General features: G+C 39.6%; 1 protein-coding gene and 1 long non-coding RNA gene across 3 annotated transcripts; one reads left to right on the top strand and one right to left on the bottom strand.

Annotated features, from left to right (window-relative positions):
* Positions 1-2,340: 2,340 nt before the first annotated feature.
* Positions 2,341-5,527, bottom strand: LOC144328961 (uncharacterized). Its single transcript, XR_013394340.1, has 2 exons — positions 5,095-5,527; positions 2,341-3,349 (listed from the first exon to the last, which is right to left on the bottom strand). It is a non-coding gene; the product is annotated as an uncharacterized LOC144328961 (long non-coding RNA).
* Positions 5,528-5,634: 107 nt separating this feature from the next.
* SLC38A2 (solute carrier family 38 member 2) lies at positions 5,635-20,478 on the top strand. 2 transcript variants are annotated; one of them, XM_028746254.2, is made up of 16 exons: positions 5,635-6,066; positions 7,058-7,302; positions 7,710-7,791; positions 7,942-8,057; positions 11,583-11,656; positions 11,771-11,863; positions 12,053-12,134; positions 13,396-13,478; positions 14,038-14,096; positions 14,252-14,422; positions 15,285-15,364; positions 15,467-15,567; positions 16,208-16,332; positions 17,300-17,444; positions 17,588-17,685; positions 18,202-20,478. In XM_028746254.2, exons 2-16 carry the CDS (start codon positions 7,184-7,186, stop codon positions 18,298-18,300), a joined length of 1,527 nt encoding a protein of 508 aa, XP_028602087.2. In that variant the 5' UTR covers positions 5,635-6,066; positions 7,058-7,183; the 3' UTR covers positions 18,301-20,478. The 2 variants fall into 2 exon arrangements, with proteins under 2 accessions (XP_028602087.2, XP_077790800.1); XM_077934674.1 differs by lacking the exons at positions 5,635-6,066; positions 7,942-8,057.
* The last annotated feature ends 1,728 nt before the right edge of the window (positions 20,479-22,206 follow it).

Here is a 22,206-nt window from a genome sequence, read left to right as displayed (position 1 = left end):
CCCTTTTTGTACACATTACGTTTCTATGTACATGATTGAATTCCATTTAGTTAAAATGTTGGCAGAAACTCTCTGCAGGAATGTAAGTAAACTCAATATAAAAGATGTGCAAGTTGCCACAAGACTAAACCTGGTTATTAGCTGCTTCCCAAGTCCTTATTTCTATGAAAGTTTGATGCAGCTGAATTAGCTGGAACTGAAGTTTATAAGCCCCTGCATCTCAAAATAAGGCTTTGGGCTACTTTGTTTCAGGTATTACAATGACTGTGGGAATGATATCTTCCAAGATGCACAATCATTCTCTCCAATCAAAATCACCGGTTTTGTGCAGCACTTTTATGTGCAGTGACTCCGAAGAACGCTTACAGATAAGGAACTGTGCATCCCAAACTGAATTTTGGGCTGCTAAAAATAATCCATCCACACCTCCAGGAGAGTGTCCTCTTCAAGAAGCCCCATCAGCATCATGTCTATCCAAATACTTCATTTTGGTGCAACACATTGTGAAGCACCCTGCCCCATGCCAGTAATCAAGATACAAATAAATCATGCATCCACTCCTCCAAGTGTGTCCTCTTTGAGGAATTTTAGCATCACATTTGACCCAACACTTTTCTTTTGCTCAATTCACTATCAAGGCCCCTGGCCCCCTGACAATTGCTTAATGAATAATGAACTCTGTGTGTGTGTGTGCATGCGCACGCGCACCAGACTAAAATTTGGGCTACAACAAAACACAGACCTAGAATTCCAGGAGTGTGCCGCCTTCTACATGTTGACCTAACATTGCATCCTTTCTAACACTTTGGTTGTGGTGCAAGATAGCACCAAGCTTATTGTTTCCATGCCAATAACCCATTGATAACTTTTTGAATGGGGCAGCATGCTTTAGACTGAGCATCCTACAGCAAAGGAAGGCAGTGGACTGCAGCTAATGCTAGGGTGTCTCAATGAGGGCACTCTTCAAAGTACTATTTAGGATGGCCCAAAACGTATCCATTTTGACATAAATTGCCAATTATTGCTGTGGGCTCAGTGCACTTGATGGCGTTTTGCATATAAACAAAGCACTGGTTCCTTTTTGAGACTGCTTTCATGGAAATTTGGATTATAGAACTAAGAACTTCTAACTACCGTAATTTCAGCCTCATTAAGTGAACCTCAGAGTGATTTGAAATGTGCATCCCCGCTCTCACTCAAGTTTTCATTTGTTCTGTACAGAGCACATTTTATCAATTAAACAGTTCAAACACTACGTGTAACATCCACACATTACGGAAACATTGTCCCATTACAACTATCATTATATCAGTGAGAAATGAAATTTATTCATAGTTCAAGGGGGACTGGAATATTTTCAGCCTTGGTTGGGCTACCCCTTATATAAGCAGGGGTGGGCAGAAGGTGCATATTCAACAAGTGTTCAACAAGGTTTCTGACTCCCAATTAATTTGCAAATGCAACAACAAAAAGGCACATACAAACACACTCCAAATTTGGCTGCTAGGTAATGGGAGGAAGGAACTGGGAGTGTGGTTTTTTGTGATAGGACTATGAATTCAGTTCTGGGAATAAAAACTGGGCTGAGCAAGTGCTCAGATATACCCTGGGTCCTTATTCTAAGGGGGTGTTGCCTGCCTCCACCATCCCAGCCACTATTTTGCACCTGACTCTACTTAGAGGGCTTTGGGATTCTAGTGAAAGCAAAACAAAGTAGATCCTGCAGAACTCATGTCTGCCTTCCCCAGAAGAAACATCTTGTGTTCTGTAAATAAATGTGTCTTCTTTGTAGTTGCCAAGTAGAATTTCTCCTTCCCCAATTTGAAGATTGTTCAAAGCATTTGAAAGGGGAACTTGCACACCCCTCCACTGTGTTGAAATTTATTTTAAGACTTCCTTTTCAGACATTACAGATCTTTCTACTTCTCCAGTCCAAGCTTGGTTTGAGAGTGTGAAAAGTGAATGGCCACACAGCATACATTTCATTGGTTGTTCTCCGGTGGGTTGTGGATTCTATGTTCTGAACTGAAAGTTCCATTTTCATATTATCCAAGCATTTAGGTTGTGTGGAACTACATGTATGTCAGATCTTCATTTTTGTATCTGTTCATCATCATTTTTACTGCTGAGATTTGTCTTGGCAAAAACCAGTTTGAGAAGTCAATGAAAAACTTAGGCTGCAATCTTATACCCCTAATGTGAACTCAATGGGACTGACTTCTGAATAGGCATGCATAGGGTGGCACTTAGTGTTTCATATCCCGATAAGATAGTGCCTTCATGCTCAACATGATCCTAGGCAGTTTTTGTTGTAAAGTGACTACAGCTCCTGGAACTACATCAATTTAATACTGCTTTAATACTGAAATGCTTATAATGACAGTTGTTTGTGTTTTTTTCTGTGGGACTCAAGTGGGATTTATTCCCATGTGAGTGAACACAGGATCACCAAATACGGCTATCCCACCTACCTGGGAGTAAACCCAGTTAAATTAACCATGCTGTTACTCATCTCTTTCAATCATGCTATTATGAGCTCTAATATTTGGGAGTCAAGTCAGGACTGGTCCTGCCATTAGAAACAGTGAGACAACCACCCCAGCTGGCAGAAGTTGGAGGCGGCGGCAGCATTCTCTGACTGTTTCTCCTGAGCTTCCCAGCTATTTCCCTCTGTTGCTACATGACCACTCCTAGGTCCCCTAATCTGGCCTGCAGTCTCAGGTGTGGTGGATGCTATCCTGTCACAAGCGATTAAAATAAGATTCAAAAGCTTGTCCAGCCAGCTTTTGTATGTGGAATGGGTAAGGGGCATATGTCAAGCTGCAAAATGTCTTGACTTGTCCCTGGTTCAGTTACAAATCCAAAGAATATTGCTCCAGGATAGCTATTTGTATTCAAGAATAGGACTAGCTTTCATGCTGTTTACAACTGGGCAGAAACTAGGGGCACCTGCAAGAAAATGTTGGGGGGTCCAGGCAGCCAGCCATGCCTTTTTCCTCTCTGGGTTCCCCTCCGATCAATGTGGTGTCGTGTGTGTGTGTGTGTACTTCTGCTAACTTTCGGGCTCCCCCAAGCCTCAATCTTTCCCAACATCAGGGTCTTTTCCAGGGAGTCTTCTCTTCTCATGAGATGGCCAAAGTATTGGAGACTCAGCTTCAGGATCTTTCCTTCCAATGAGCACTCAGGGCTGATTTCCTTCAGAATGGATAGGTTTGATCTTCTTGCAGTCCATGGGACTCTCAAGAGTCTCCTCCAGCACCATAATTCAAAAGCATCAATTCTTCGGCGATCATCCTTCTTTATGGTCCAGCTCTCACTTCCATACATCACTACTGGGAAAACCGTAGTCCTAGGAATCAAAATAGTCAAGTCAGGAAGAGAGCTGACACTTACTAACTTGCTCTCAAAGAGTTTCCCAAATGTAATTTTCAGCCCTCCTTCAAAAGAAAAACATGTCACTTACAGAAAGCACTGGTGGATGTCAAAGCTTCCAAACAATACATGAGCAAAACAAATAAATGAACTACAGCAAACTTTGTGTGGGGGGGAAAACACATATTCCAATATAATAGAATCACATGTGATCTTACTACTATGCTGCCTAGATTAAGTTTGTGGGAAGCACAAAGGTTACTGAAGCACGGTTGTTTGCCTCTGTTCTCAAAACCCTCTATCCCTTTCCTGAATCTTTCATTAATGGATGGGTTGGCTCAGAGGAAAAATTTAAACATACAATATTTATTTTTGTATTTAAAAGGCTGGGGATGGGGAGCTAAAAAAACCACACACACTAGAGAATAGAAACACACTCATGGAATGAAACTTATTTATTTATAGACATTTCTTTTATATGTTTGTGTTTATTTCTTCCTAACCCAATGCAAGGAGTTGAAAGAAAATCTTGCTTTTCCCAGGGTGAAAGAATTGTAAAATACATCTATGAATTAAAAATGTATGTCAGGCTTGGGTAGATTCTGTTACTTGGTTATTCTGTTTAATTCTTTCCAGTAGCACCTTAAAGACCAACTAAGTTAGTTCTTGGTATGAGCTTTCGTGTGCATGCACACTTCTTCAGATACCTGGTATCTGAAGAAGTGTGCATGCACACGAAAGCTCATACCAAGAACTAACTTAGTTGGTCTTTAAGGTGCTACTGGAAGGATTTTTTTTTGTTTTGACTATGGCAGACCAACACGGCTACCCATCTGTAACTGTTTTATTCTGGCAGAGTTTCCATAAAGTATATCTATAAATGCCCAGCACCACAGTTACATAAGGAATGAGTAATACTCCTTAAAGGCATGCACACAAGTCAGGGCAATTCATATAATTTTCCTCCTGGATATGTTATATCATTATCATGTGACATTAACAGTATCCTAGACTTAACTGGAAATTGTGACTTAGGTGGTTAATAATACAGAATGACTCCTAAGTCCTGAATTCATACCCCCAAAATCTAATACAGTACCGTATACCATAAGCATAATTTTTGTTCTTATTAGACAAAAGTTTTAGCAGTATTGGTGGTACAAGAAAACATGAGCTATAAAGTAAATAAGGTTAGAGATGTTTTGTTTTGGTTTTTTCAAGTCACACAAAATCTTCAAATGCAGTGTTTCCACGGTGGAAGTCTTCCTTTTGGCACCATTTTCACCCATACCCCATATCATCTAAACATTTTAAAACCATAGGTTTTATCAATCAGTTTTGGTAACATCTCAGGACTTATGAGATGCTGTGGTAGTATACATATGATCAGTGCTTTTTTTCTTTTAAAAAGTTAAAAATGTTTAGGGGTACTCTCATTTTCCTACTCATATTGAAATACTGCCCCTCAATGAGGCCAAATATAATTTCACAAAATGTTTAGGAGTATGCGCACCCCTGCGTAACCCCAGGGAAAAAGCACTGCATATGATAATTCCGTGATATTACATTTATCTATGAAATCAGCAGCTGATGGACCAAAAATTAGACTAGTGAGCTGTGGTGGCATTCCAGAAAACATTACCGTGTCCAGAGGGTGTTCTGTACAATTTAGTATAATTTACAATTTGGTTTGATTTATGTTGGGGGGAGCAGGTCACCCACCTGTCATCATCCTCTGTCTGTCTCTGTCTAGCAAATTTGGAACGAAACGTTTCAAGAACTTGAATAGCTTGTTCAGCTTATACATAAATCCGGCACTGCAAACGACACTGTGTTGTTCTGGTTTTGCAGATGGGGAAACTGAGGCGGAAGGCACCCAGGGAGGGGGGGACAGGATCCAAAAGCAAAGCCCTGCCCCCATTGTAATTCGAAGCCTCCATCATTTCGAAGAATCGCCTGCGTCAAGTTTCGCCCGGCTGCTAAGTAACAGCCTCGTGATCCGCTTCTTGTGCGGGAAAGAGTTGGCTCGTCCCGAGGGTTAAACAGCGTCCCCGGAGCGGCCTCGTAAGGCGGAGTCGGAAGAGCTCCCGGGGCGGAGCGACGGAGCTCCGTGTTGGTATACAAAGAAGCGGCTGCACGTTGTCGAGGGGGAAGCCGCGCCCTGTCCTTCCGCCGCTCCCCCTTCTCTGACGTCGCTGCATTCCGCCCTCAAAAGCGAAGGCATCGCCAGACATTCCCCAGACCTGAGCGCGACGTTCCGCGAGAGCTGATGCTGCGACTGCTGCTCGGCGGCTCACAATAGAGAAAAACACAAAAACCAACCACCTCGCCAAGCGTCCAAGCCGCATACCTCACTCTCCGCCTCCAGAATTTTCGTCGTGATTCTTCTTGCTTTATTTAATAAAAGAACCATAAATTATTATTTTATACCGGCTTTTTTTTTTACGAAACAATTTAAAACCAAACCTATTGCTGATATTTTAATTTGTATATATATATACATATATATATATTTCTTACTGGGCCTTTTAATTGTTAATATCTGAGGGTTTTTGTCGTCGTTTTTTTTGCTTCCGTTGAAGAAGCGAATTAAATCGCGGAGATCTCAGAATTTTTTTTTGAATTTTAATTTTTGTGGGGTGGAAAGGAGCTCCGGAACATCCAAGGTTTTGCCCCCCAGCTTCACTGATCGAGGTAAAAATAATCTTCTTGGGCTGTTTCAGGGGGTTGGAGGGGGGGGGAATCTGTGGTCATGGGGTTTTCTGCTGTGGTGGCGAAGGCATGGCAACAACAAAAAAACCCCAAATCGTTCCTTTACGTAAGATTGGGTGTTTTTTTAAAAAAAGAAAAGAAATAGCCCAGCCAGCGTTGCTGCATCTTGGGAGAGCTTGGGATGGGGAAGACCCAGTAGAAAACAGGCGCTGCTGGTGCAGTCTTGTGACTGATTTGCATTTTTTCCATTTTAGAAATGCAGGAACCCCTCTTTATTATTATTATTATTGTTATTGTTATTAAGAGGAAGGGTGGAAGAAAGAAATAGCAGGGAATGACCATTGAAAGGATAACGAGCAAGGCAGGGTGGTTAATGTACTGAAAGGGAATGTGACAATCGCCCGACGGGGTTGCATCATTTTCCGTTCAGATGGGGTGGAGTTGGCTGGCTGCCCAAACCTGTACAGAGGTTTGTGTGTGTCAGTGTGTCATTTCTGGTTGGACACAAGTCGATTTTCGTGAACCTTAAACTAGCCTTGGCAACTTCGGGTTTCTCCTGGTTTAGTCTATCCTTTAAGAAAGTCAACCCTTATAATTAAAATGACTAGCTTTAAATGTCTTGCGGGGGGGAGAGTGGAGAACAAGTGATGTATAGGTCGAAATGGGTTGTTGGGCAGATATGTGTTGTGTTGTGTTGTGTTGCGCACCCCCTTGCCTTTCCCACGCAGATCTCCCCCAGTGGCGGGGGCTGCCGTGTCGAAGCTGGAGATTATCTTTGTTCTACTCTTGTACTTTTCCTTCCCTTGCCATCTCCCTCCTCCCTCCCATCTCTGCTGGTACTTTTCCACTCGCCTGGCTGCCTATGAATCAGCCGCGGTGAGCAGAAGCGGCGGCAGCGGCTGCTCACGTGACCCAATTCGGGAGGACTACTGCAGTATTGACGTTTCCCTCCCCCCCCCCCTTACCTTCACAGACAAGGCAAGTCCAGCAGCCAAGGACAAAAGATCAAGAGGAGCCCAGGCTTGCTGCCACTATCTCAAATAGTTAATTTGCCTGCTTTTAATCCGGTACCCCCAAAAAAGGCATCCTGGATCCCATCATGACCAAAGCTGAAATGGGCAAGCTCAACACTACTCCTGATGAAGACAGCAGCAGCTACAGTTCCAACAGCAATGACTTCAACTACCCCTACCCAACCAAACCAGCTGCGATGAAGAGGTCAGAGATGTTTCTGTGCATTGCTTTAATAATAATAATAATAATAATAATAATAATAATAATAATAATAATAATAAATAATTAGTCATACACAGTCCAGTTCCTCTTCAAATCAATGACAAATCTCTGATTGATTTTGTCGGAAGTGAATTTCAACCTTCATCCCCAAATTTACCTTTAAAAAAAATGTCGTAAGAATGGCCAGTATCTCAGTTTGTACGTACAGCAGCAAAAACCGAACCTTTCCCAGACCAAATCTTATTTTAAAATAAGCCCATTTGAAATCGGTGGATTACACAATAAAAAAAACAACAACCCCAATGTTGTTTTATGTTGCTTTTTTAAAAAAGTGATAATACTTAAGTTGCTTTGTTTTCCTTCTTCCCCCCCCCCCCCCCTTCTCACAGCCATTATGTAGACATGGATCCAGAAAACCAAAACTTTTTACTTGAATCCAATCCTGGGAAGAAGAAATATGAAACTGAATATGTAAGCATGCATCACTTATATTTTTAGCATTGAGTACCTAAGTGAAGACTAGACCTCCCCCCCCCCCCCCGCAAATTAAAACCATTTGCAAATAATTGTTTCTGAACAAATTATTAACCACCTCCACCACCACTTTTTTCTTATTCACAGCGTCCAGGTACTACTTCCTTTGGAATGTCAGTATTTAATCTGAGCAATGCTATTGTGGGCAGTGGCATCCTTGGGCTTTCTTATGCCATGGCAAACACTGGAATTGCTCTCTTTGTGTAAGTATTTGAATGCAGCAGAATTGCAGCATTATATTGTTGGTATTTGTGCATGCTAATGTTTTCCGTTTGCCATTTTAAAATGTGATCATGCCTAAAATGTAACCGTGGAAAGGAAACTTGAGCGCAGTTGCCAAGTGAATGAACACACATTAGAACTCCCAGACTATCTGAACATAAACCAGTTTAATCCCACTGAGACCAGGGATAGAATCCTAAGCATCTACCCATTTGGAAACAAGCTCTGTGGAGCTTGTTTCTCAGTGAACCATGCTGGAGATCAGGCTAAAATTAAGCATCCTTGAGAGCCTCAGTTGATGATTTCAGCCGGAAAGTTAAGCACATGTTTAAATCTCTCCTGTTAAAATAAATGGACTTAAAACAGGGTTTTTTTTGCTGGATTTCACCTGTCCTATCCTGTCTTAGCATCTTTCAAAAATAGTTGTAAGGGGAAATAAATATTTTTATTCATTCTAAGGAAGAAATTACATTACATGTGCATTTTCCAGTGTATTAAGTACTAAGTGTTTTCCAGTGCTTTTAAGTATTCCAGTTTTGGTTAATACCCATTACTGCCATTCGTAAATGCATGCTTTCTCCAGTTTAAATGTCACTGCATGCTTCTCCAGCTCATGTGAAACCTCACTTACCCATCCTGATTCCTGGCCCATAATGTCCTGCAGCTAGACTTGCATATATAATATCACAAGACATTTCTGTTCCTGGCAGCACAAACAGCTTGTCAATTTCATCTCTACACTCTCTTGTCAATTTCCCCCCTTAAATTACTGTTTGCCTCAGCCTTGGGATACACACTTAATACACCTTTCAGGTTAAAAATTGTATATATTCATAGTCCTTGGGGATTAAGAAATTGGAGAATAAATTTCTAGGCAAATAGGTTTGTAGCTACGTGCTCACTGCCATGGAAAACAAGGAGATTGCTTGCCTGTATTTAATACATGCATATTACAGTATATGTTTCCTGTAGAGGGCAGTGTATATTGAAAACATGTATCCTTGGAAAAGCAAAGCCAGTGAGAGATGGTCATAGTAGCATCTATCACAGTGGAACTCTTAGAGCAGGCATAGGCAAACTCCGGTCCTCCAGATGTTTGGGACTACAATTCCCATGATCCCTAGCTAACAGGACCAGTGGTCAGGGATAATGGGAATTGTAGTCTCAAACATCTGGAAGGCCAGAGTTTGCCTATGCCTGTCTTAGTGGTGCAAAAATATGGAGATCTAATTTTCTGATTTTTACACTATGAAGCCTTAATAGGAACCAAAGAAATTGCTCCATCCCAGGAGGAATGGTTTAAAATATTTATAAAGTTATGTCCCAGTGTGTACAACTATGTGTAAAAAATGATAGATACAGGGCTAAATATACACTTCAGACAGAATACTTCTAGGTGAAACATCTTGCCGATTTTTGTGATGGATTCATCCATCATTAGAAATTAATTTAAGAATCCTATGCAAGTACATTTAAAGTTGCATTTCTGTCTCACACAGGCACTCCCAACAGTGAGAGAGGTTCAAAAACACTTTAAGGCCACCTTCCTATGCATACCTATATGTGTGTAAAGTCCCATTGGACTTGATAGGATTGGACTATAGGGCATACTTACGTTGAAGCCAGTGGCAGGGAACTTTGTAACGTGAAATCAGTAAATGTGCCTTATGTTGTATGTTTTATAAGTGGATGCAATGTTATCTTTAAACTCCTTTTTATATGGCTCAACATATTTACTTCTAAGCAGAACTGTAAGCATATTCAGCGTCTTTCAACTTAAGTTTCTGTCTTCTCTGGTCCTTCAAAATGACTCACTGACAGTCATTTAGAGATGACCCAAAAGGCAGTATGCTGGTAATGTTGCTGTTGCCACCAAAACAAGCTTTAGTGGAAGCACATTTTGGTCTATGGCAGTTGATTCATTTTATCTATCTCCCCGTATTGAACTCAAATGGGCTTTGCATTACACTTTGCCCTGCAGTGTGTACCACTGGCATGCATTATGCTGATGGCATTGTAACCAACACAAAGTTGTCCTTTCGGTATGTATGCATACTGAATCCAGTGTGTTGTTTTATCAGACAAAGTTTTAAGTTTTATTTATTTTTCATGAAAAACTTAATTTCTCTGAAATGTACTTTAAGGCAGAGTCCTAAGTGCAGAGTAGGTTTCATGGACTTGCTTCCGAATAAGCATGTTAAGTCTTGTGCTGCTAGTTTTATGCACATCTACATGTGAGCAACTCCACTTAAACACAGGGGAACTTCTAAGTAAATCTGCCTTTGATTGGGCTATTAGTTTAAAGTCTCAAATAGCTCAGTTTTGTTTTGGAACATGTAATTTAATTATCAGTGGCATCTTAAAAGGAAGAACAAGTTCCCACTAATATGCCTTTTTGCTACAGAACAGTTGCTTTGTAGATTTCATGTTGGATGAAGAACAGATCTATATTTTTGAATAGATTTTGTGTATATGTTTTATGGTATTCAAGTATACAATCCCAGAAGCAAGCATATTAGCTTCCACTTGAATTTTCAAACATCTCCTATGTAGTTTACCTTGATTTTTATCTAGATAGCTGCATTTTTGTTGATTATAATGATGAGATTCTTATTGGTAGAATTTATTTGTCTTATGTAAATGACTCTGCAACAATGGGCATTCACGTTAACATAGCCATGAAGCCAAGTCTAATTGGGGGCAATCTGTAATCAGTTTGTCTATTGAGTTCAGCGGAGTGTTACTCCTTAGATCACTGGGATTTAACATGTGCTGGATTGCATCCATTTTATGAAAGGAAGTTCAATTCAAATAACTGAACTATGTGCATTGCTTGTATCTATGATCAGATTGGGCATTCCCGTAAATCAACATGAGTATTGGATTGAGATGCTGGCATTTTATCATTAAAGCTCCACCGTAGGAGATGCCAGTGTTTAATATTCTGATTAAAAAACCCAAAACTATAACCATTTTTGATTGTCTAAACTTAAGAGTCATGATCTCCATTTATTTTTGTAAGTACTAAAATGAACAGAAAAGAAAGGGAAGTAACATTTTGCTTCCCCTTTCAATATCTCAGATGTGGAGAAATGTTTGCATAGAAAGGGCTTTTGGTTAACCCAGCGTGAGTCTGGACTAGCTTAGAGGCAGGTAGTCTACCTTTAGAGGCATGTCAGCAGGATCATATGTAATCCTTGTTGTGGTGGTTTCTTATAACCTCCACAATAAAAAGCACCACTGTTCTTATTACATTCATTTTTAGAATTATTTCAATATTTTCTTCAGGAATTATATGACCACCTTTAAAACCAGTTATCATTTTATCACTTGTAAATGAAACTGGTCTCAATTAAAAAGTCAAGTGATTTCCCGACTGAAATCACTGGGGAAGTGCATCACTTTGGCAGAACTGAGCCTGATTTTGTTACCTTTTCTTGTTGCAATTTAGATGCTTATTTCAGCCAAAGTAAAAGTTGTTTGTTTATGTGTGTGTTTTTTTAAAGAATTCTTCTGTTCTTCGTGTCAATATTTTCTTTATACTCCGTTCATCTCCTCTTGAAGACTGCCAATGAAGGAGGTATGTTACCATCTACTTGTGACTAGGAAATTCACCTCCCTACACTTTATAAATTAAAAACATGTAACTGTAAATTACACTCTAGCAACTGCTCTGTTTCTTGTTGCTGTGTAGGGTCTCTGCTATATGAACAACTGGGAATGAAGGCCTTTGGCATGGCTGGGAAACTGGCAGCATCTGGTTCTATTACAATGCAGAACATTGGAGGTGAGGTTTTTCAGATAAATGTCCCTTTTTACACTTTATAACAGTTTTCTTCTTTGTTCTGATGAGATGAGCTTGTCACACAACATGTTTCCATTAGCAACCTAAAAGTGACACCAAGAAACATGTTTCTGTGGCTCTTATGTGCCATGCTCTCTATTTGCATTGATGTACAATATCATTCACCTGCAGCTATGTCCAGCTACCTCTACATTGTGAAATATGAGTTACCATTGGTCATCAAGGCATTTTTGAACGTCAAAGAGAGCACAGGGTAAGTCTTCGAACTGCTCAACAGAGAAACTGTTAGTGGGAACAGAAATAGGCATTGTAGAAATTTTATCTGATGTCTTCCGTTGAAACATGTAAGAAGAGATCATGGTTGAGCTCCAGTTATACTGGCCTACTTATTGAGTGGTCTGTTTGACATATGATACGGCCTATAGGAAAGGGGTTAGAAAAAAGCCTTGTTGTTTGACAAAATAGCAGGACATGTAAACAGGATCAGTGTTCACTGAATGGCCAATCCAATTACTTCTTTGTTCTGAAAATGTAATCAAGCTGTATTTCCACCATGTTCTTAGAAGCCAGCATGTGTATGTAGTTTTTTAACACTGCCTTCATACAAAATATTATTGTATCATCCCATCTTAATCACTGCAGTGATGTTACTCTTGAATCAGAAGTAAATATTTGGGCACAAGTATTCAGGGACATGAGTTGTGTTTCTACAGGAATTCTAATACCATGATTAAAGTATGAGATTCCCCCATATTTTAGTGGAGACAATGCTTGCAACCTATAGAAAGTTTGCAATACCTAAACCTCATTGTATCCCTTAGATTGTAAGCAGACTGCTAAGCCACATCAAACTCAATGGTGCTTAGATTCATGTAGCTTTCTCTGAACTATGCTCATTGCATTTTTGAATAGCTATAAAGATAATAATTCTTAATTTCTTTGGGAATAACCCTTTCCCATGTGGTTTCTCTGCCCACATAAAGCGGGCTCTCCACTGGGCATAGCAGTGCTCTTCCTTGGCATGTTTGAATATCCATTTGCATGCAAGTACAACTTCATCCCACTAAAGAGTGTGTAAGGCCTTCTATATCTGCCCCCCCCCCCCCAGAGTCCTGTGCCATACCACTTAGGAAGTAAACTCCCATTGGACTCAGACTTGCTTCGGAGCAAGCATATTTTGGTTTAGGCTGCCAGTCCTTCTGAAGGTGTTAACTGGAGCTCAGTCTCACTAATATCTGTGCTACTTAATCCAATGTAGTTGCTGTGACCCAGCAAAGCACAATCACTTGTGCACAAAAGGGTCTTTCCTATTGACAGCTATAGAAAAGTACTCCCAAAAGACAGGACCTTACAGAAATGTAGCCATTAATGGGAACTCACTTGCATTAGGTACTCTGGACCAGTACTGCTGTTCTGTGTTTCTCTATTGCACTGTGATAACAATATAATATTTTTAAATTATACATGTGATGACCATGCAGTTTTTCAACAAAGATTTCTTTCTTTTCTTACAGAGAATGGTACCTCAACGGTGATTATTTGGTTATATTGGTATCCTTGTGGCTCATTCTTCCTTTGTCATTGTTGAAAAATTTAGGTAAGTAGGCACAAGTGATATAGATGAAACTAGGGTGAACAAATTGGGAAATAATGGCAGTCCTCTTTGTGATTAACATGGCACCTGTAATATGGAAGCCACTTCTACATTCTGCTCGGTTTTATTGTGCATGGAGAGCTAAGTGTCACAGCAGTTTCCGATGCCCTCCTAGTTGATGAAATACAGATATATGCTAATATGAAGGCAATATACTTGAGCATCAATTTTATATCCATTTACCTGGGTGTAAGTTTTATTAAAGTTGAGGCTAAGAAAGTATGAAAGAGCAGGATGACACCACCACATTAAATCTAATAGTGTTCTTATTGGATGTGTTGATTTGGGATAATAGAATGGATAGGAAATCCCAGATAATGGCTAAAACAAAGGTGTGCACTTTCTAGTTGTTCAGTGATATTGAATCAATATATTAACAATATCAATTCCTGTAAATCTATTCTCTTGGAAACTCACTTTTGAGTTGTGCAGACCATGCTACTGAATGTGCCATCTCCCAAATGTGTTACAAGGACTAACTTAAAGCATTTTTGTGTTACAGGCTATCTGGGTTACACCAGTGGATTTTCCTTGTTGTGCATGGTCTTCTTCCTTATTGTCGTAAGTGCAACATTTTCTATGCATACATTTAAGTGTTTAGGATATTTAATTCAAGTGAGATTGCTAGTGACTTCTAATTATGTCCAGTCATTGTTTTCTAGAACAAATGTATCCCATGAAAGTAACAGGCAGTACTCTTTGTCATTCTCTGTTAGGTCATTTGCAAGAAATATCAAATTCCATGTGGACTGGAAAGTGACTTGATTAACGCAACTCTGAATACCACCCTAGAACATCTGTCAACCACTGCACCTTTTCATGTATCAGAAGTTAATATAACCAGTGATGACCAATGCACACCAAAATATTTCATCTTCAATTCACAGGTAAATATTAATATAAGAGGTGGTGGGAGAAAATAATTGGCTATACTAATTAGAAATTTAATTGTGACTATTTTAAAGCCTCATTGACTGCTGAAAAATCCTTTTTTTCTTACAAGAGCACTGTGTACTTGGAGTAAGGTTCAGTGCTTCTTGAAATGTCCTTATGTTAAACAGGATATGACTGTAAGCTGGAGAACATTTTTGTCTTGGGCACAAGGCTGCCAATAACTTAAGTACACTGCTGGCTTTTAACAATCTGATCCGATCCCTATTTAGCAAATGCCTGTGTTTTGAATTTGTGTCGTGCAAAACGGCTATCTGGCCTATAAAGATCCATTGTGGGTTCTGAAGCTGTTGAAAGCCTCCCCCCACACACACACACACTCAATGGAGTTTACTTTCAGGAAACTGCGCATAGGCTTGTAAGATGCATGACTGGTCCTGCTCCAATCCAAGAACAATTTGTTTGGGGCTTTACCCCGGCTATTGTGAAGGCAGGCGGAGGCCAATTGGTAGGGATGCCCACCCAATCGTAGTGCCCTCTAGCAGTCTGGACTGGAGGTTAGGATTACAGTCTTTTTGTGCAATCTTGCGCATGTTGATTTAGGTGTAAATCCCCCTTTTTAAAAAAATGAAGCTAGCTCCCTCATGAATCCTTCCCCAGTCTGATGCATCCCTCTACTGTGGACTATAACTTCCATAAGATCTAGCTGGTATAGACAACTGTCAGAGGTGGGAATTTTAACCCAAAATACCCGGAGTGTGCTTACTAGCACTGCAGCCATAGCTAATTAAGAAATATGCTTACAAGTTAATATTACAGAAATATTCATAAGTGCATTTTTATTTTTGTGCTTTTCAGACTGTCTACGCTGTACCAATCTTAACATTTTCCTTTGTCTGCCATCCGGCTGTTCTTCCTATTTATGAAGAACTGAAAGGGTAAGTAAGACTTGCGCATGTTACACGTCAGATATTTTATAGAAACAGGAATGGAAGCACATAATTTCAGAATCGATAATACATTTTGTTCCTTTGAAACAGGCGAAGCCGCAGAAGAATGATGAAAGTCTCCAATGTTTCATTTTTTGCCATGTTCCTCATGTATCTTCTGGCTGCTGTCTTCGGCTACCTGACATTTTATGGTGAGCAACTTCTCTTCTGTTTCTGTTCCTTTTTTTTGTACCTAAACGTTCTGTGCACATTTTGACCAGACACAAACCAACCAAAATAAACCACCCTTAACGTTAATTTTGGTGGGAGAGGTCTAGGAATGTGCTGCTTTTCCGACTGAAACCAGTGGGACTTTAAAAGCGTTGTAAGTGCATGCGTGCTCTTTGCATCTTACGGCTATGAATGTAATTTCAGATGAGAGCCATGAGGAACTTGTTCTCTAAAGTCCAGTTAACTTATTTGAATATCATTTCTGAGTAATTTATTCAAAGGAGTGCAGACGCGCAGTTTGAAATGCACTGCTAATAAGAAGCAAGTCTCATTAGATTCAGGAGGGCTTGCTTCTAAGTAGAGATGCTTAGGATCATGTTGCAAGGGGAGTGAATGGTCTTAGAAATGTGAGTGATGGCAAAACATAGCTCTCTGGTTTTATATGAGAACCAATACATGTAAATCAGTAGAACAAGTAGGGTTTAGAAGCATAATTGGAAAACTCCATTTGAGAATCAGTTTGATATGTATTTAAACAGAACACAGGGTTTTTCCTGTTATATATATATTTTTGAGATCTACAGTAATTAACATTCTATTAAAACACAATTTTCTTTGCAGGAAATGTTGAGCCAGAGTTGCTTCATACTTACGCTGAAGTCCTGGGAGCTGATGTTCTTCTCCTTATTGTACGTCTGGCAGTCCTGATGGCAGTGACACTTACTGTGCCAGTTGTGATTTTCCCAGTAAGTGACTTAAGTCCCCCCCCCCCCAGCTTCAACAGTAATTTGGAAATCAAGCTGATTTAGAACTTGTCTGCTAATTTCCAGTTGTGATTTTTTAAATAAATAAATCATCCATTTTCTGCTATTTCACCTTTCTGCATCAGTTTTTGCTGAGTGTGAAAGGCAAAGAGATCTGTTCCCACGGCTGTTAAATTGAAGCATTTTAGACTTTGAAAGAGAAGCAGCCTAAAAGTAAAGGCTTAAATCACAAGGAAAGTTAACACTGGGAAGTTCACAGAAGAAAAGCTTCCTGCTCTATCTTTCCCTATGCAACCATCTGTGTGACCCCCCCCATCCCCCCAACCAATCTTCTGCCAAATCCTCTCCGAAAAATTAGAAGGCCCTCTTGAACAAGTTGAGATGGAAAGAGGAGGAGGGAATTGTGAACTTTCCTTCTGCAAATTTTCTTAATTTAAACTTACCTTAGGATCCAACCTGAAACCTTTGGCTATCTATAGGTAAAGGTAAAGGGACCCATGACCATTAGGTCCAGTCATGACCGACTCTGGGGTTGCGGCGCTCATCTCGCTTTATTGGCCGAGGGAGCCGGCATACAGCTTCCAGGTCATGTGGCCAGCATGACTAAGCCGCTTCTGGAGAACCAGAGCGTGCTTTCGAACTGCTAGGTTGGCAGGAGCAGGGACCGAGCAACGGGAGCTCACCCTGTCGCGGGGATTTGAACGGCCGACCTTCTGATCAGCAAGTCCCAGGCTCTGTGGTTTAACCCACGGCGCCACCCGCGTCCTGTTGGCTATCTATAAGGGCTAGCAAAAATTCAAAATGGGTTTTTCCCACAGGCTATCCCTCTCACTCATTGTTACAATGTTATAAACATTTCCAAAAGTTTGAAAAATGAACTTGGAATGTGCCTTTAAGGTGTTTTTTTTTTTTTTTTAATGATTTTAATAAACTTTCATTTATTTTACAGATCCGCAGCTCCATCACACAGTTGTTGTGTTCAGGGAAAGAATTTAGTTGGTGGCGCCATACTGCAATTACAATGGCTCTTTTGGTATTCACCAACATTCTCGTGATCTTTGTTCCCACAATTCGAGATATATTTGGATTCATTGGTAAGGGTTCTGTTGTTCTCGGTTTTTCTTGCTGTCATTTTCTAAAGCTTTTTAAAATAATAATAATAATAATAATAATAATAATAATAATAATAATAATCAGAATACTGTAATAGAAATGTTGACCGTTTTTATTAACACAGGTGCCTCCGCTGCTGCCATGCTGATCTTTATACTACCATCTGCTTTCTACATTAAGCTAGTGAAGAAAGAACCAATGAAATCTGTTCAGAAGATTGGGGTGAGTAAAGAGAAGTGCCCATTATTATCATGCTTGTCCAGCTCGATCAGTAGAGTCGAAAAACGCCAAGAGCTATTTGGCTGCATGAGCAGAGTGACTATCAAGCATGCTAGTCATGAAAGAACAACATTGAAACACTTATTTATTTGTGGAGAATTAGGTTGCTGGAAATGTACAGCTAATATAAGACGACTAAGGGAGTTCTTGAGTTCTTAACTAGCAGCAGACATTTTAAATGGGATTCAAAGGGAATAACCATCAGTGTGTAAAGGAACTGTACAATAAGCCCGAGTTCCTTGATAAGTTTTCACAGCTACATCTCCCACAGCAGAGAAGGCAAGATGTGTTTAAAGTTTTGTCGTCTTGGTTTTGGGAAATGCAGCACTGGAGAGAAGAACGTGAGCCCCAGCTGTGTATACAAGTTCCCTTATGTGTGCATAATTGGCCCTTTTCTTTATCAAGTTCTATTTGTTTCTATCAAAATCCTTCAATATTTTTTATATAATGTCTTTGTAGGCTCTTCTTTTCCTGATCAGTGGCATATTTGTGATGACTGGAAGTATGACCTTGATCATTCTGGATTGGACCAGCAATGCTGCTTCTAATGGCCATTAGCTATCTGCTTTGGACTCCAGTGCTTACAAAACCATCTACTGGGGAAAAACAGAACTTCTTACCCACGTTTGCAATTCTGCTTCCTTTCGAAATGCAGATTCTTTGATGCTGGTTCTTCTGAATGGAGAATAGGTGAACTTTTTTTAAAAAAAGATACTATTCTGCACTATGGGAATCGATACTAACATCAAACCACCTGAATCTTTGGCTGAGGGAAGTGACTATTTATTCCATTCCAGAGAATGGACAGCTCTCTCTGTAAAATTTTATCAAGCCATGTTTGGCTTTTGTCATTGTTACTTGGATATTTTATTGTTTTACTTGAATGTGCCTAATGGAAACAATTGATGTGAGAAATAAGTTAGTTTACATCAGGAGGGTAAGCTAACCATTGAAAGTGAATGAGAAAAACACTATTATTTTTGTACCAAAAATTTTATGGACCTCAAAAGCACTATTTTGACTTTAAGAAAATGTTTTGTAAGTTGATGATCCAAATAAGGGTAAAAAGAAAATCCGTAAAACTGTTTAAGCAGAGTTCTAAATTCAACATGTTTTGCCTGCCTATAGAGGCATATCCTTAAAAGTATATTTTTGGCCATATGAAATTATTTTTGAAACCTATTACATGAAAGGTTGATTAATTTGAAAGACTCAAAACTGTTTAATGATTTCTACACATAACTTAGTTATTCTAACCTAAAACCAAACAAATATGTTAAGACAACCCCATGGCAATATTTCTAATCCAACCAACATAAACCACCACACTCTTTCAAGTAGCTATTTACTCAAATTGTCATGTTTTAAAAAAGATTTACTACCATTAGAATGGATGATGTATTAAAACAATTTATATGTAGCAAACGTAGCAACCAATCCAATTAGTGCTACAACCAAACAAGACCCTTGAAATTAATGAGGGATGCATAGGAGCAGTATTTGGCAAATTACTGAAAGTACAATCCTAAGCATTTTTCTTCTTGAGGTACTCAATAGTGCAATTATATTAAACAAATGGGCTATTATTATTATTATTCAGTTGCAGGTACCAACCAAATCATGTTGGGTCATTTGCCATTAATGTGGAGTTCACATGATCCAGCGACAATTTTACACATTTTAGCTTTTGTTTTTGTTTTGTTTTTTGAAACAAGTAAGAATGAGGTCCTACTATCGTTTACTAGCAGTATAACAGTATTCACACACTGTACGATGTTTTTCAATAACCAGTTTTCATCCATTGTTGGATTTTAAATTATTTTATGTTTTTGTTCCTCTCTGACAATGTGATATTCCTAATTGCATATAGTACGCCAGGATTTGGTGTATAAGGCAAAAGCTCTCTTCATAAGGCAACTGGGATTCCTAATGCAACGGATTTTGTACAGCAGTCTTTTAAAATTACTATTATTATTATTAAGACCTTGATGGGACTACACTGTCATCTCATATTTTTCTGATATAGGCATGTGCTGTTTGAGCCTTAAGTAGTTTGCTTTGAAAAGGAGGTGGTAATTCCGTGGTCACTGAGTGCTTGATCCTTCCCTGTTTGCAAAGAGATCACCATAGAGCATTAAAGAGCCCTTCCTCTGTGTGCATTTGGCATACTGGCGATATTACAGGAATTGGAAATTCTTCCATTTACTTACCATATCCCGTCCAGCCCCTCTAAACATGGTACGCACTGCAACCAAACCAGTCGTGCCCCCCTAAATTCACATCTGTACAGACTTTCCGTTCCCCATCTTTCCCTGCAAGTATATTGCTGGGCAGCACTTTTGCTGAGTGGGGAGAATAGCTGTGCTCTTATTAACACTCCATGGTGATAAATCTGTGTGTTGGTACTACACCTGCATAGGTAAGGATCATACACTGTTTAGTTACTATGCATGTTCCCTGCATTATTTCCATCTCCGGCTGAAGAGATGTTGTACTTTCATAAGAGCACATTCAGCACCACTTAACAGACACAGATGCTGCCGGAAAGGACAGTCTGAAAGAATAAAGACAGGCAGAGTTTTAACAGCGAAGTCCTCATTAGATGGCTTTCCGCTATGTTCATTTGGCATAATAGTTTAGAAATCTAATTTAGCTGATTTCAAGCAGTAGTTGAGTTATAAGAATCAATTCGTGGCATGCAATTAGCTAAAGAACACTGGCTTTTTTTTCCTTTTTCTTTGAAAAAAAGTTTAGGTCCATTTTTAAATAGTTGGCAGATTACTGCCACTCTGTCCCAGGTTTTTACAATCTGGCAATGCAAACCTTTTTGTTTTGTATTTCTGCATGGCAACTGCCATCCCCTAAGGCTGCAATCTTGATTCCATGGAGGTCAGTATCAAGAGAAACCTGCCTTACTGAAAAGTGTCTACTTTTCTTTCCTTTACAAGTTACGAATGGCTTGACATTTTGAACTCAAGCCATTGTCCTGGGCAGGGCAATACGAACTGTACTTGAATAACAGTCCCGATAATCTCTTTTGTTCTCAGAGAAACCAGGTAACCAACAGCCACACCCATATGTGAAACTTTGCTTTGGTCTGTACTTAAAACACCCAAACAGAGACCATCTTTGAGTTTTCAAAAATCAATCATTTTCAAAGCAATGGCTTGGTTTATATCTCAGAACCACCACTGGCTTCGGTGTAATCCATTATACATCTGTGCATGGTGTAATGAAAATGACATCTCCCTTTCCCTGCAAATTAGACTAGTCTAGTGGTACTTGGCTTTCATATTTTGCATACTTCTGAAAGCTGGTAAGATGAGCCTCTCATGTTCCCAAGTACCGTCAAGATATCAGAATGGTACAGGGAACAAATGACCATTTTTTTCTGAACACACTGAAGAGCGTTTGTAACCAAGAAGCTAAGTTCATTGGTTCATCGCAACAGCTGGAAGAGTGGCAAAAGTAACAGAAATTACATGACTGTACTAACTGTTGCATTTCAAAGGAGTCATTGCTGGATCAGAGATACCTCGACAGTACACTGTGAATCATGCAGTTTAGTGTCATTCAGTAACTAAAGAGGTCTCCTGCCTGACCTTGCTGTGTACCACTAGGCTATATTGATTTCTAGTGTCTGTTGTAAACCTGTCTCTTTAGAGCTTTCATCGCAGGTCACAGTTTCAGTATTAAATTAAACCACTGTTTGTCACCTAATTTTTAAATTACTGTCTTCCATGTTATTTCATTCATAAAATGTAACATGTTATTTATAGAACAATAACCTGTTGAAGTTAAAACCTATTTTTCAGTATTTATGGGTAGCCTTTGTATATAAACTGTGTGTGTATATATTGTAAGTATTACTGTATATAATGTAGGTTTGGGAGTTTGTGTTTATGTATATAAGCTTCCGTTACGATTCATGGCTAATGCATTATGTCCGTGACTCATTCCTGTTATGCATTCAGCTGAAAGTGCTATCAGATGGAAGTCTCCAGAGAAATAATTTTGGCTTCCCAAATGAGAATCGTGTGCCCTCAAGTTGTCTAAGGACACAATAACATTTAAAGACCAGGGCTGGTATCTAAAAGTGTTTCCAAGGACGTGATAGTCCAATGAGGGGTTCCCCTCCCTTTGAACCACACACAACATTGCACACTGATCTGAAACTTCCCTTGCTTTCAAAAGCAGTTTGCTTTGTGGGATGGAAGGTGTGATGGTTCTTTCAGAAAAAGAAGTCTCTAGATTCATGCAAGGGCTTTTCAGTGTGAAGGCAGTTCGCTGCCCCTTTGTAAGAGGGAAATGTGAAGCCCCTGTGTGCATGAAGTTATTGACTGGGCCCCTTATTTGTTACAACTGTGTACACTGCATTAAACATCAGAATCTCTTGGATCCACAGAGTGCAGGCTTTCAGAATACAGTTTGCCATAGATGGTTTTTCATTAACTAGTTTTAAAA

This window comes from Podarcis muralis, chromosome 10 (assembly GCF_964188315.1).
Source record: "Podarcis muralis chromosome 10, rPodMur119.hap1.1, whole genome shotgun sequence".
Lineage (NCBI taxonomy): Eukaryota > Metazoa > Chordata > Lepidosauria > Squamata > Lacertidae > Podarcis > Podarcis muralis.
This window is presented reverse-complemented; position numbering and strand designations above follow the sequence as displayed.

What these genes read in the sequence shown, in the direction of transcription:
- SLC38A2 (XM_028746254.2), top strand. Translation starts at nt 7,184, where the DNA reads ATGACCAAAGCTGAAATGGGCAAGCTCAACACTACTCCTGATGAAGAC. An exon ending in AACGTCAAAGAGAGCACAGG is followed by an intron (nt 12,135 to 13,395) that starts GTAAGTCTTCGA and finishes CTTTTCTTACAG; the next exon opens with AGAATGGTACCTCAACGGTG. An exon ending in GTCATTGTTGAAAAATTTAG is followed by an intron (nt 13,479 to 14,037) that starts GTAAGTAGGCAC and finishes TTTGTGTTACAG; the next exon opens with GCTATCTGGGTTACACCAGT.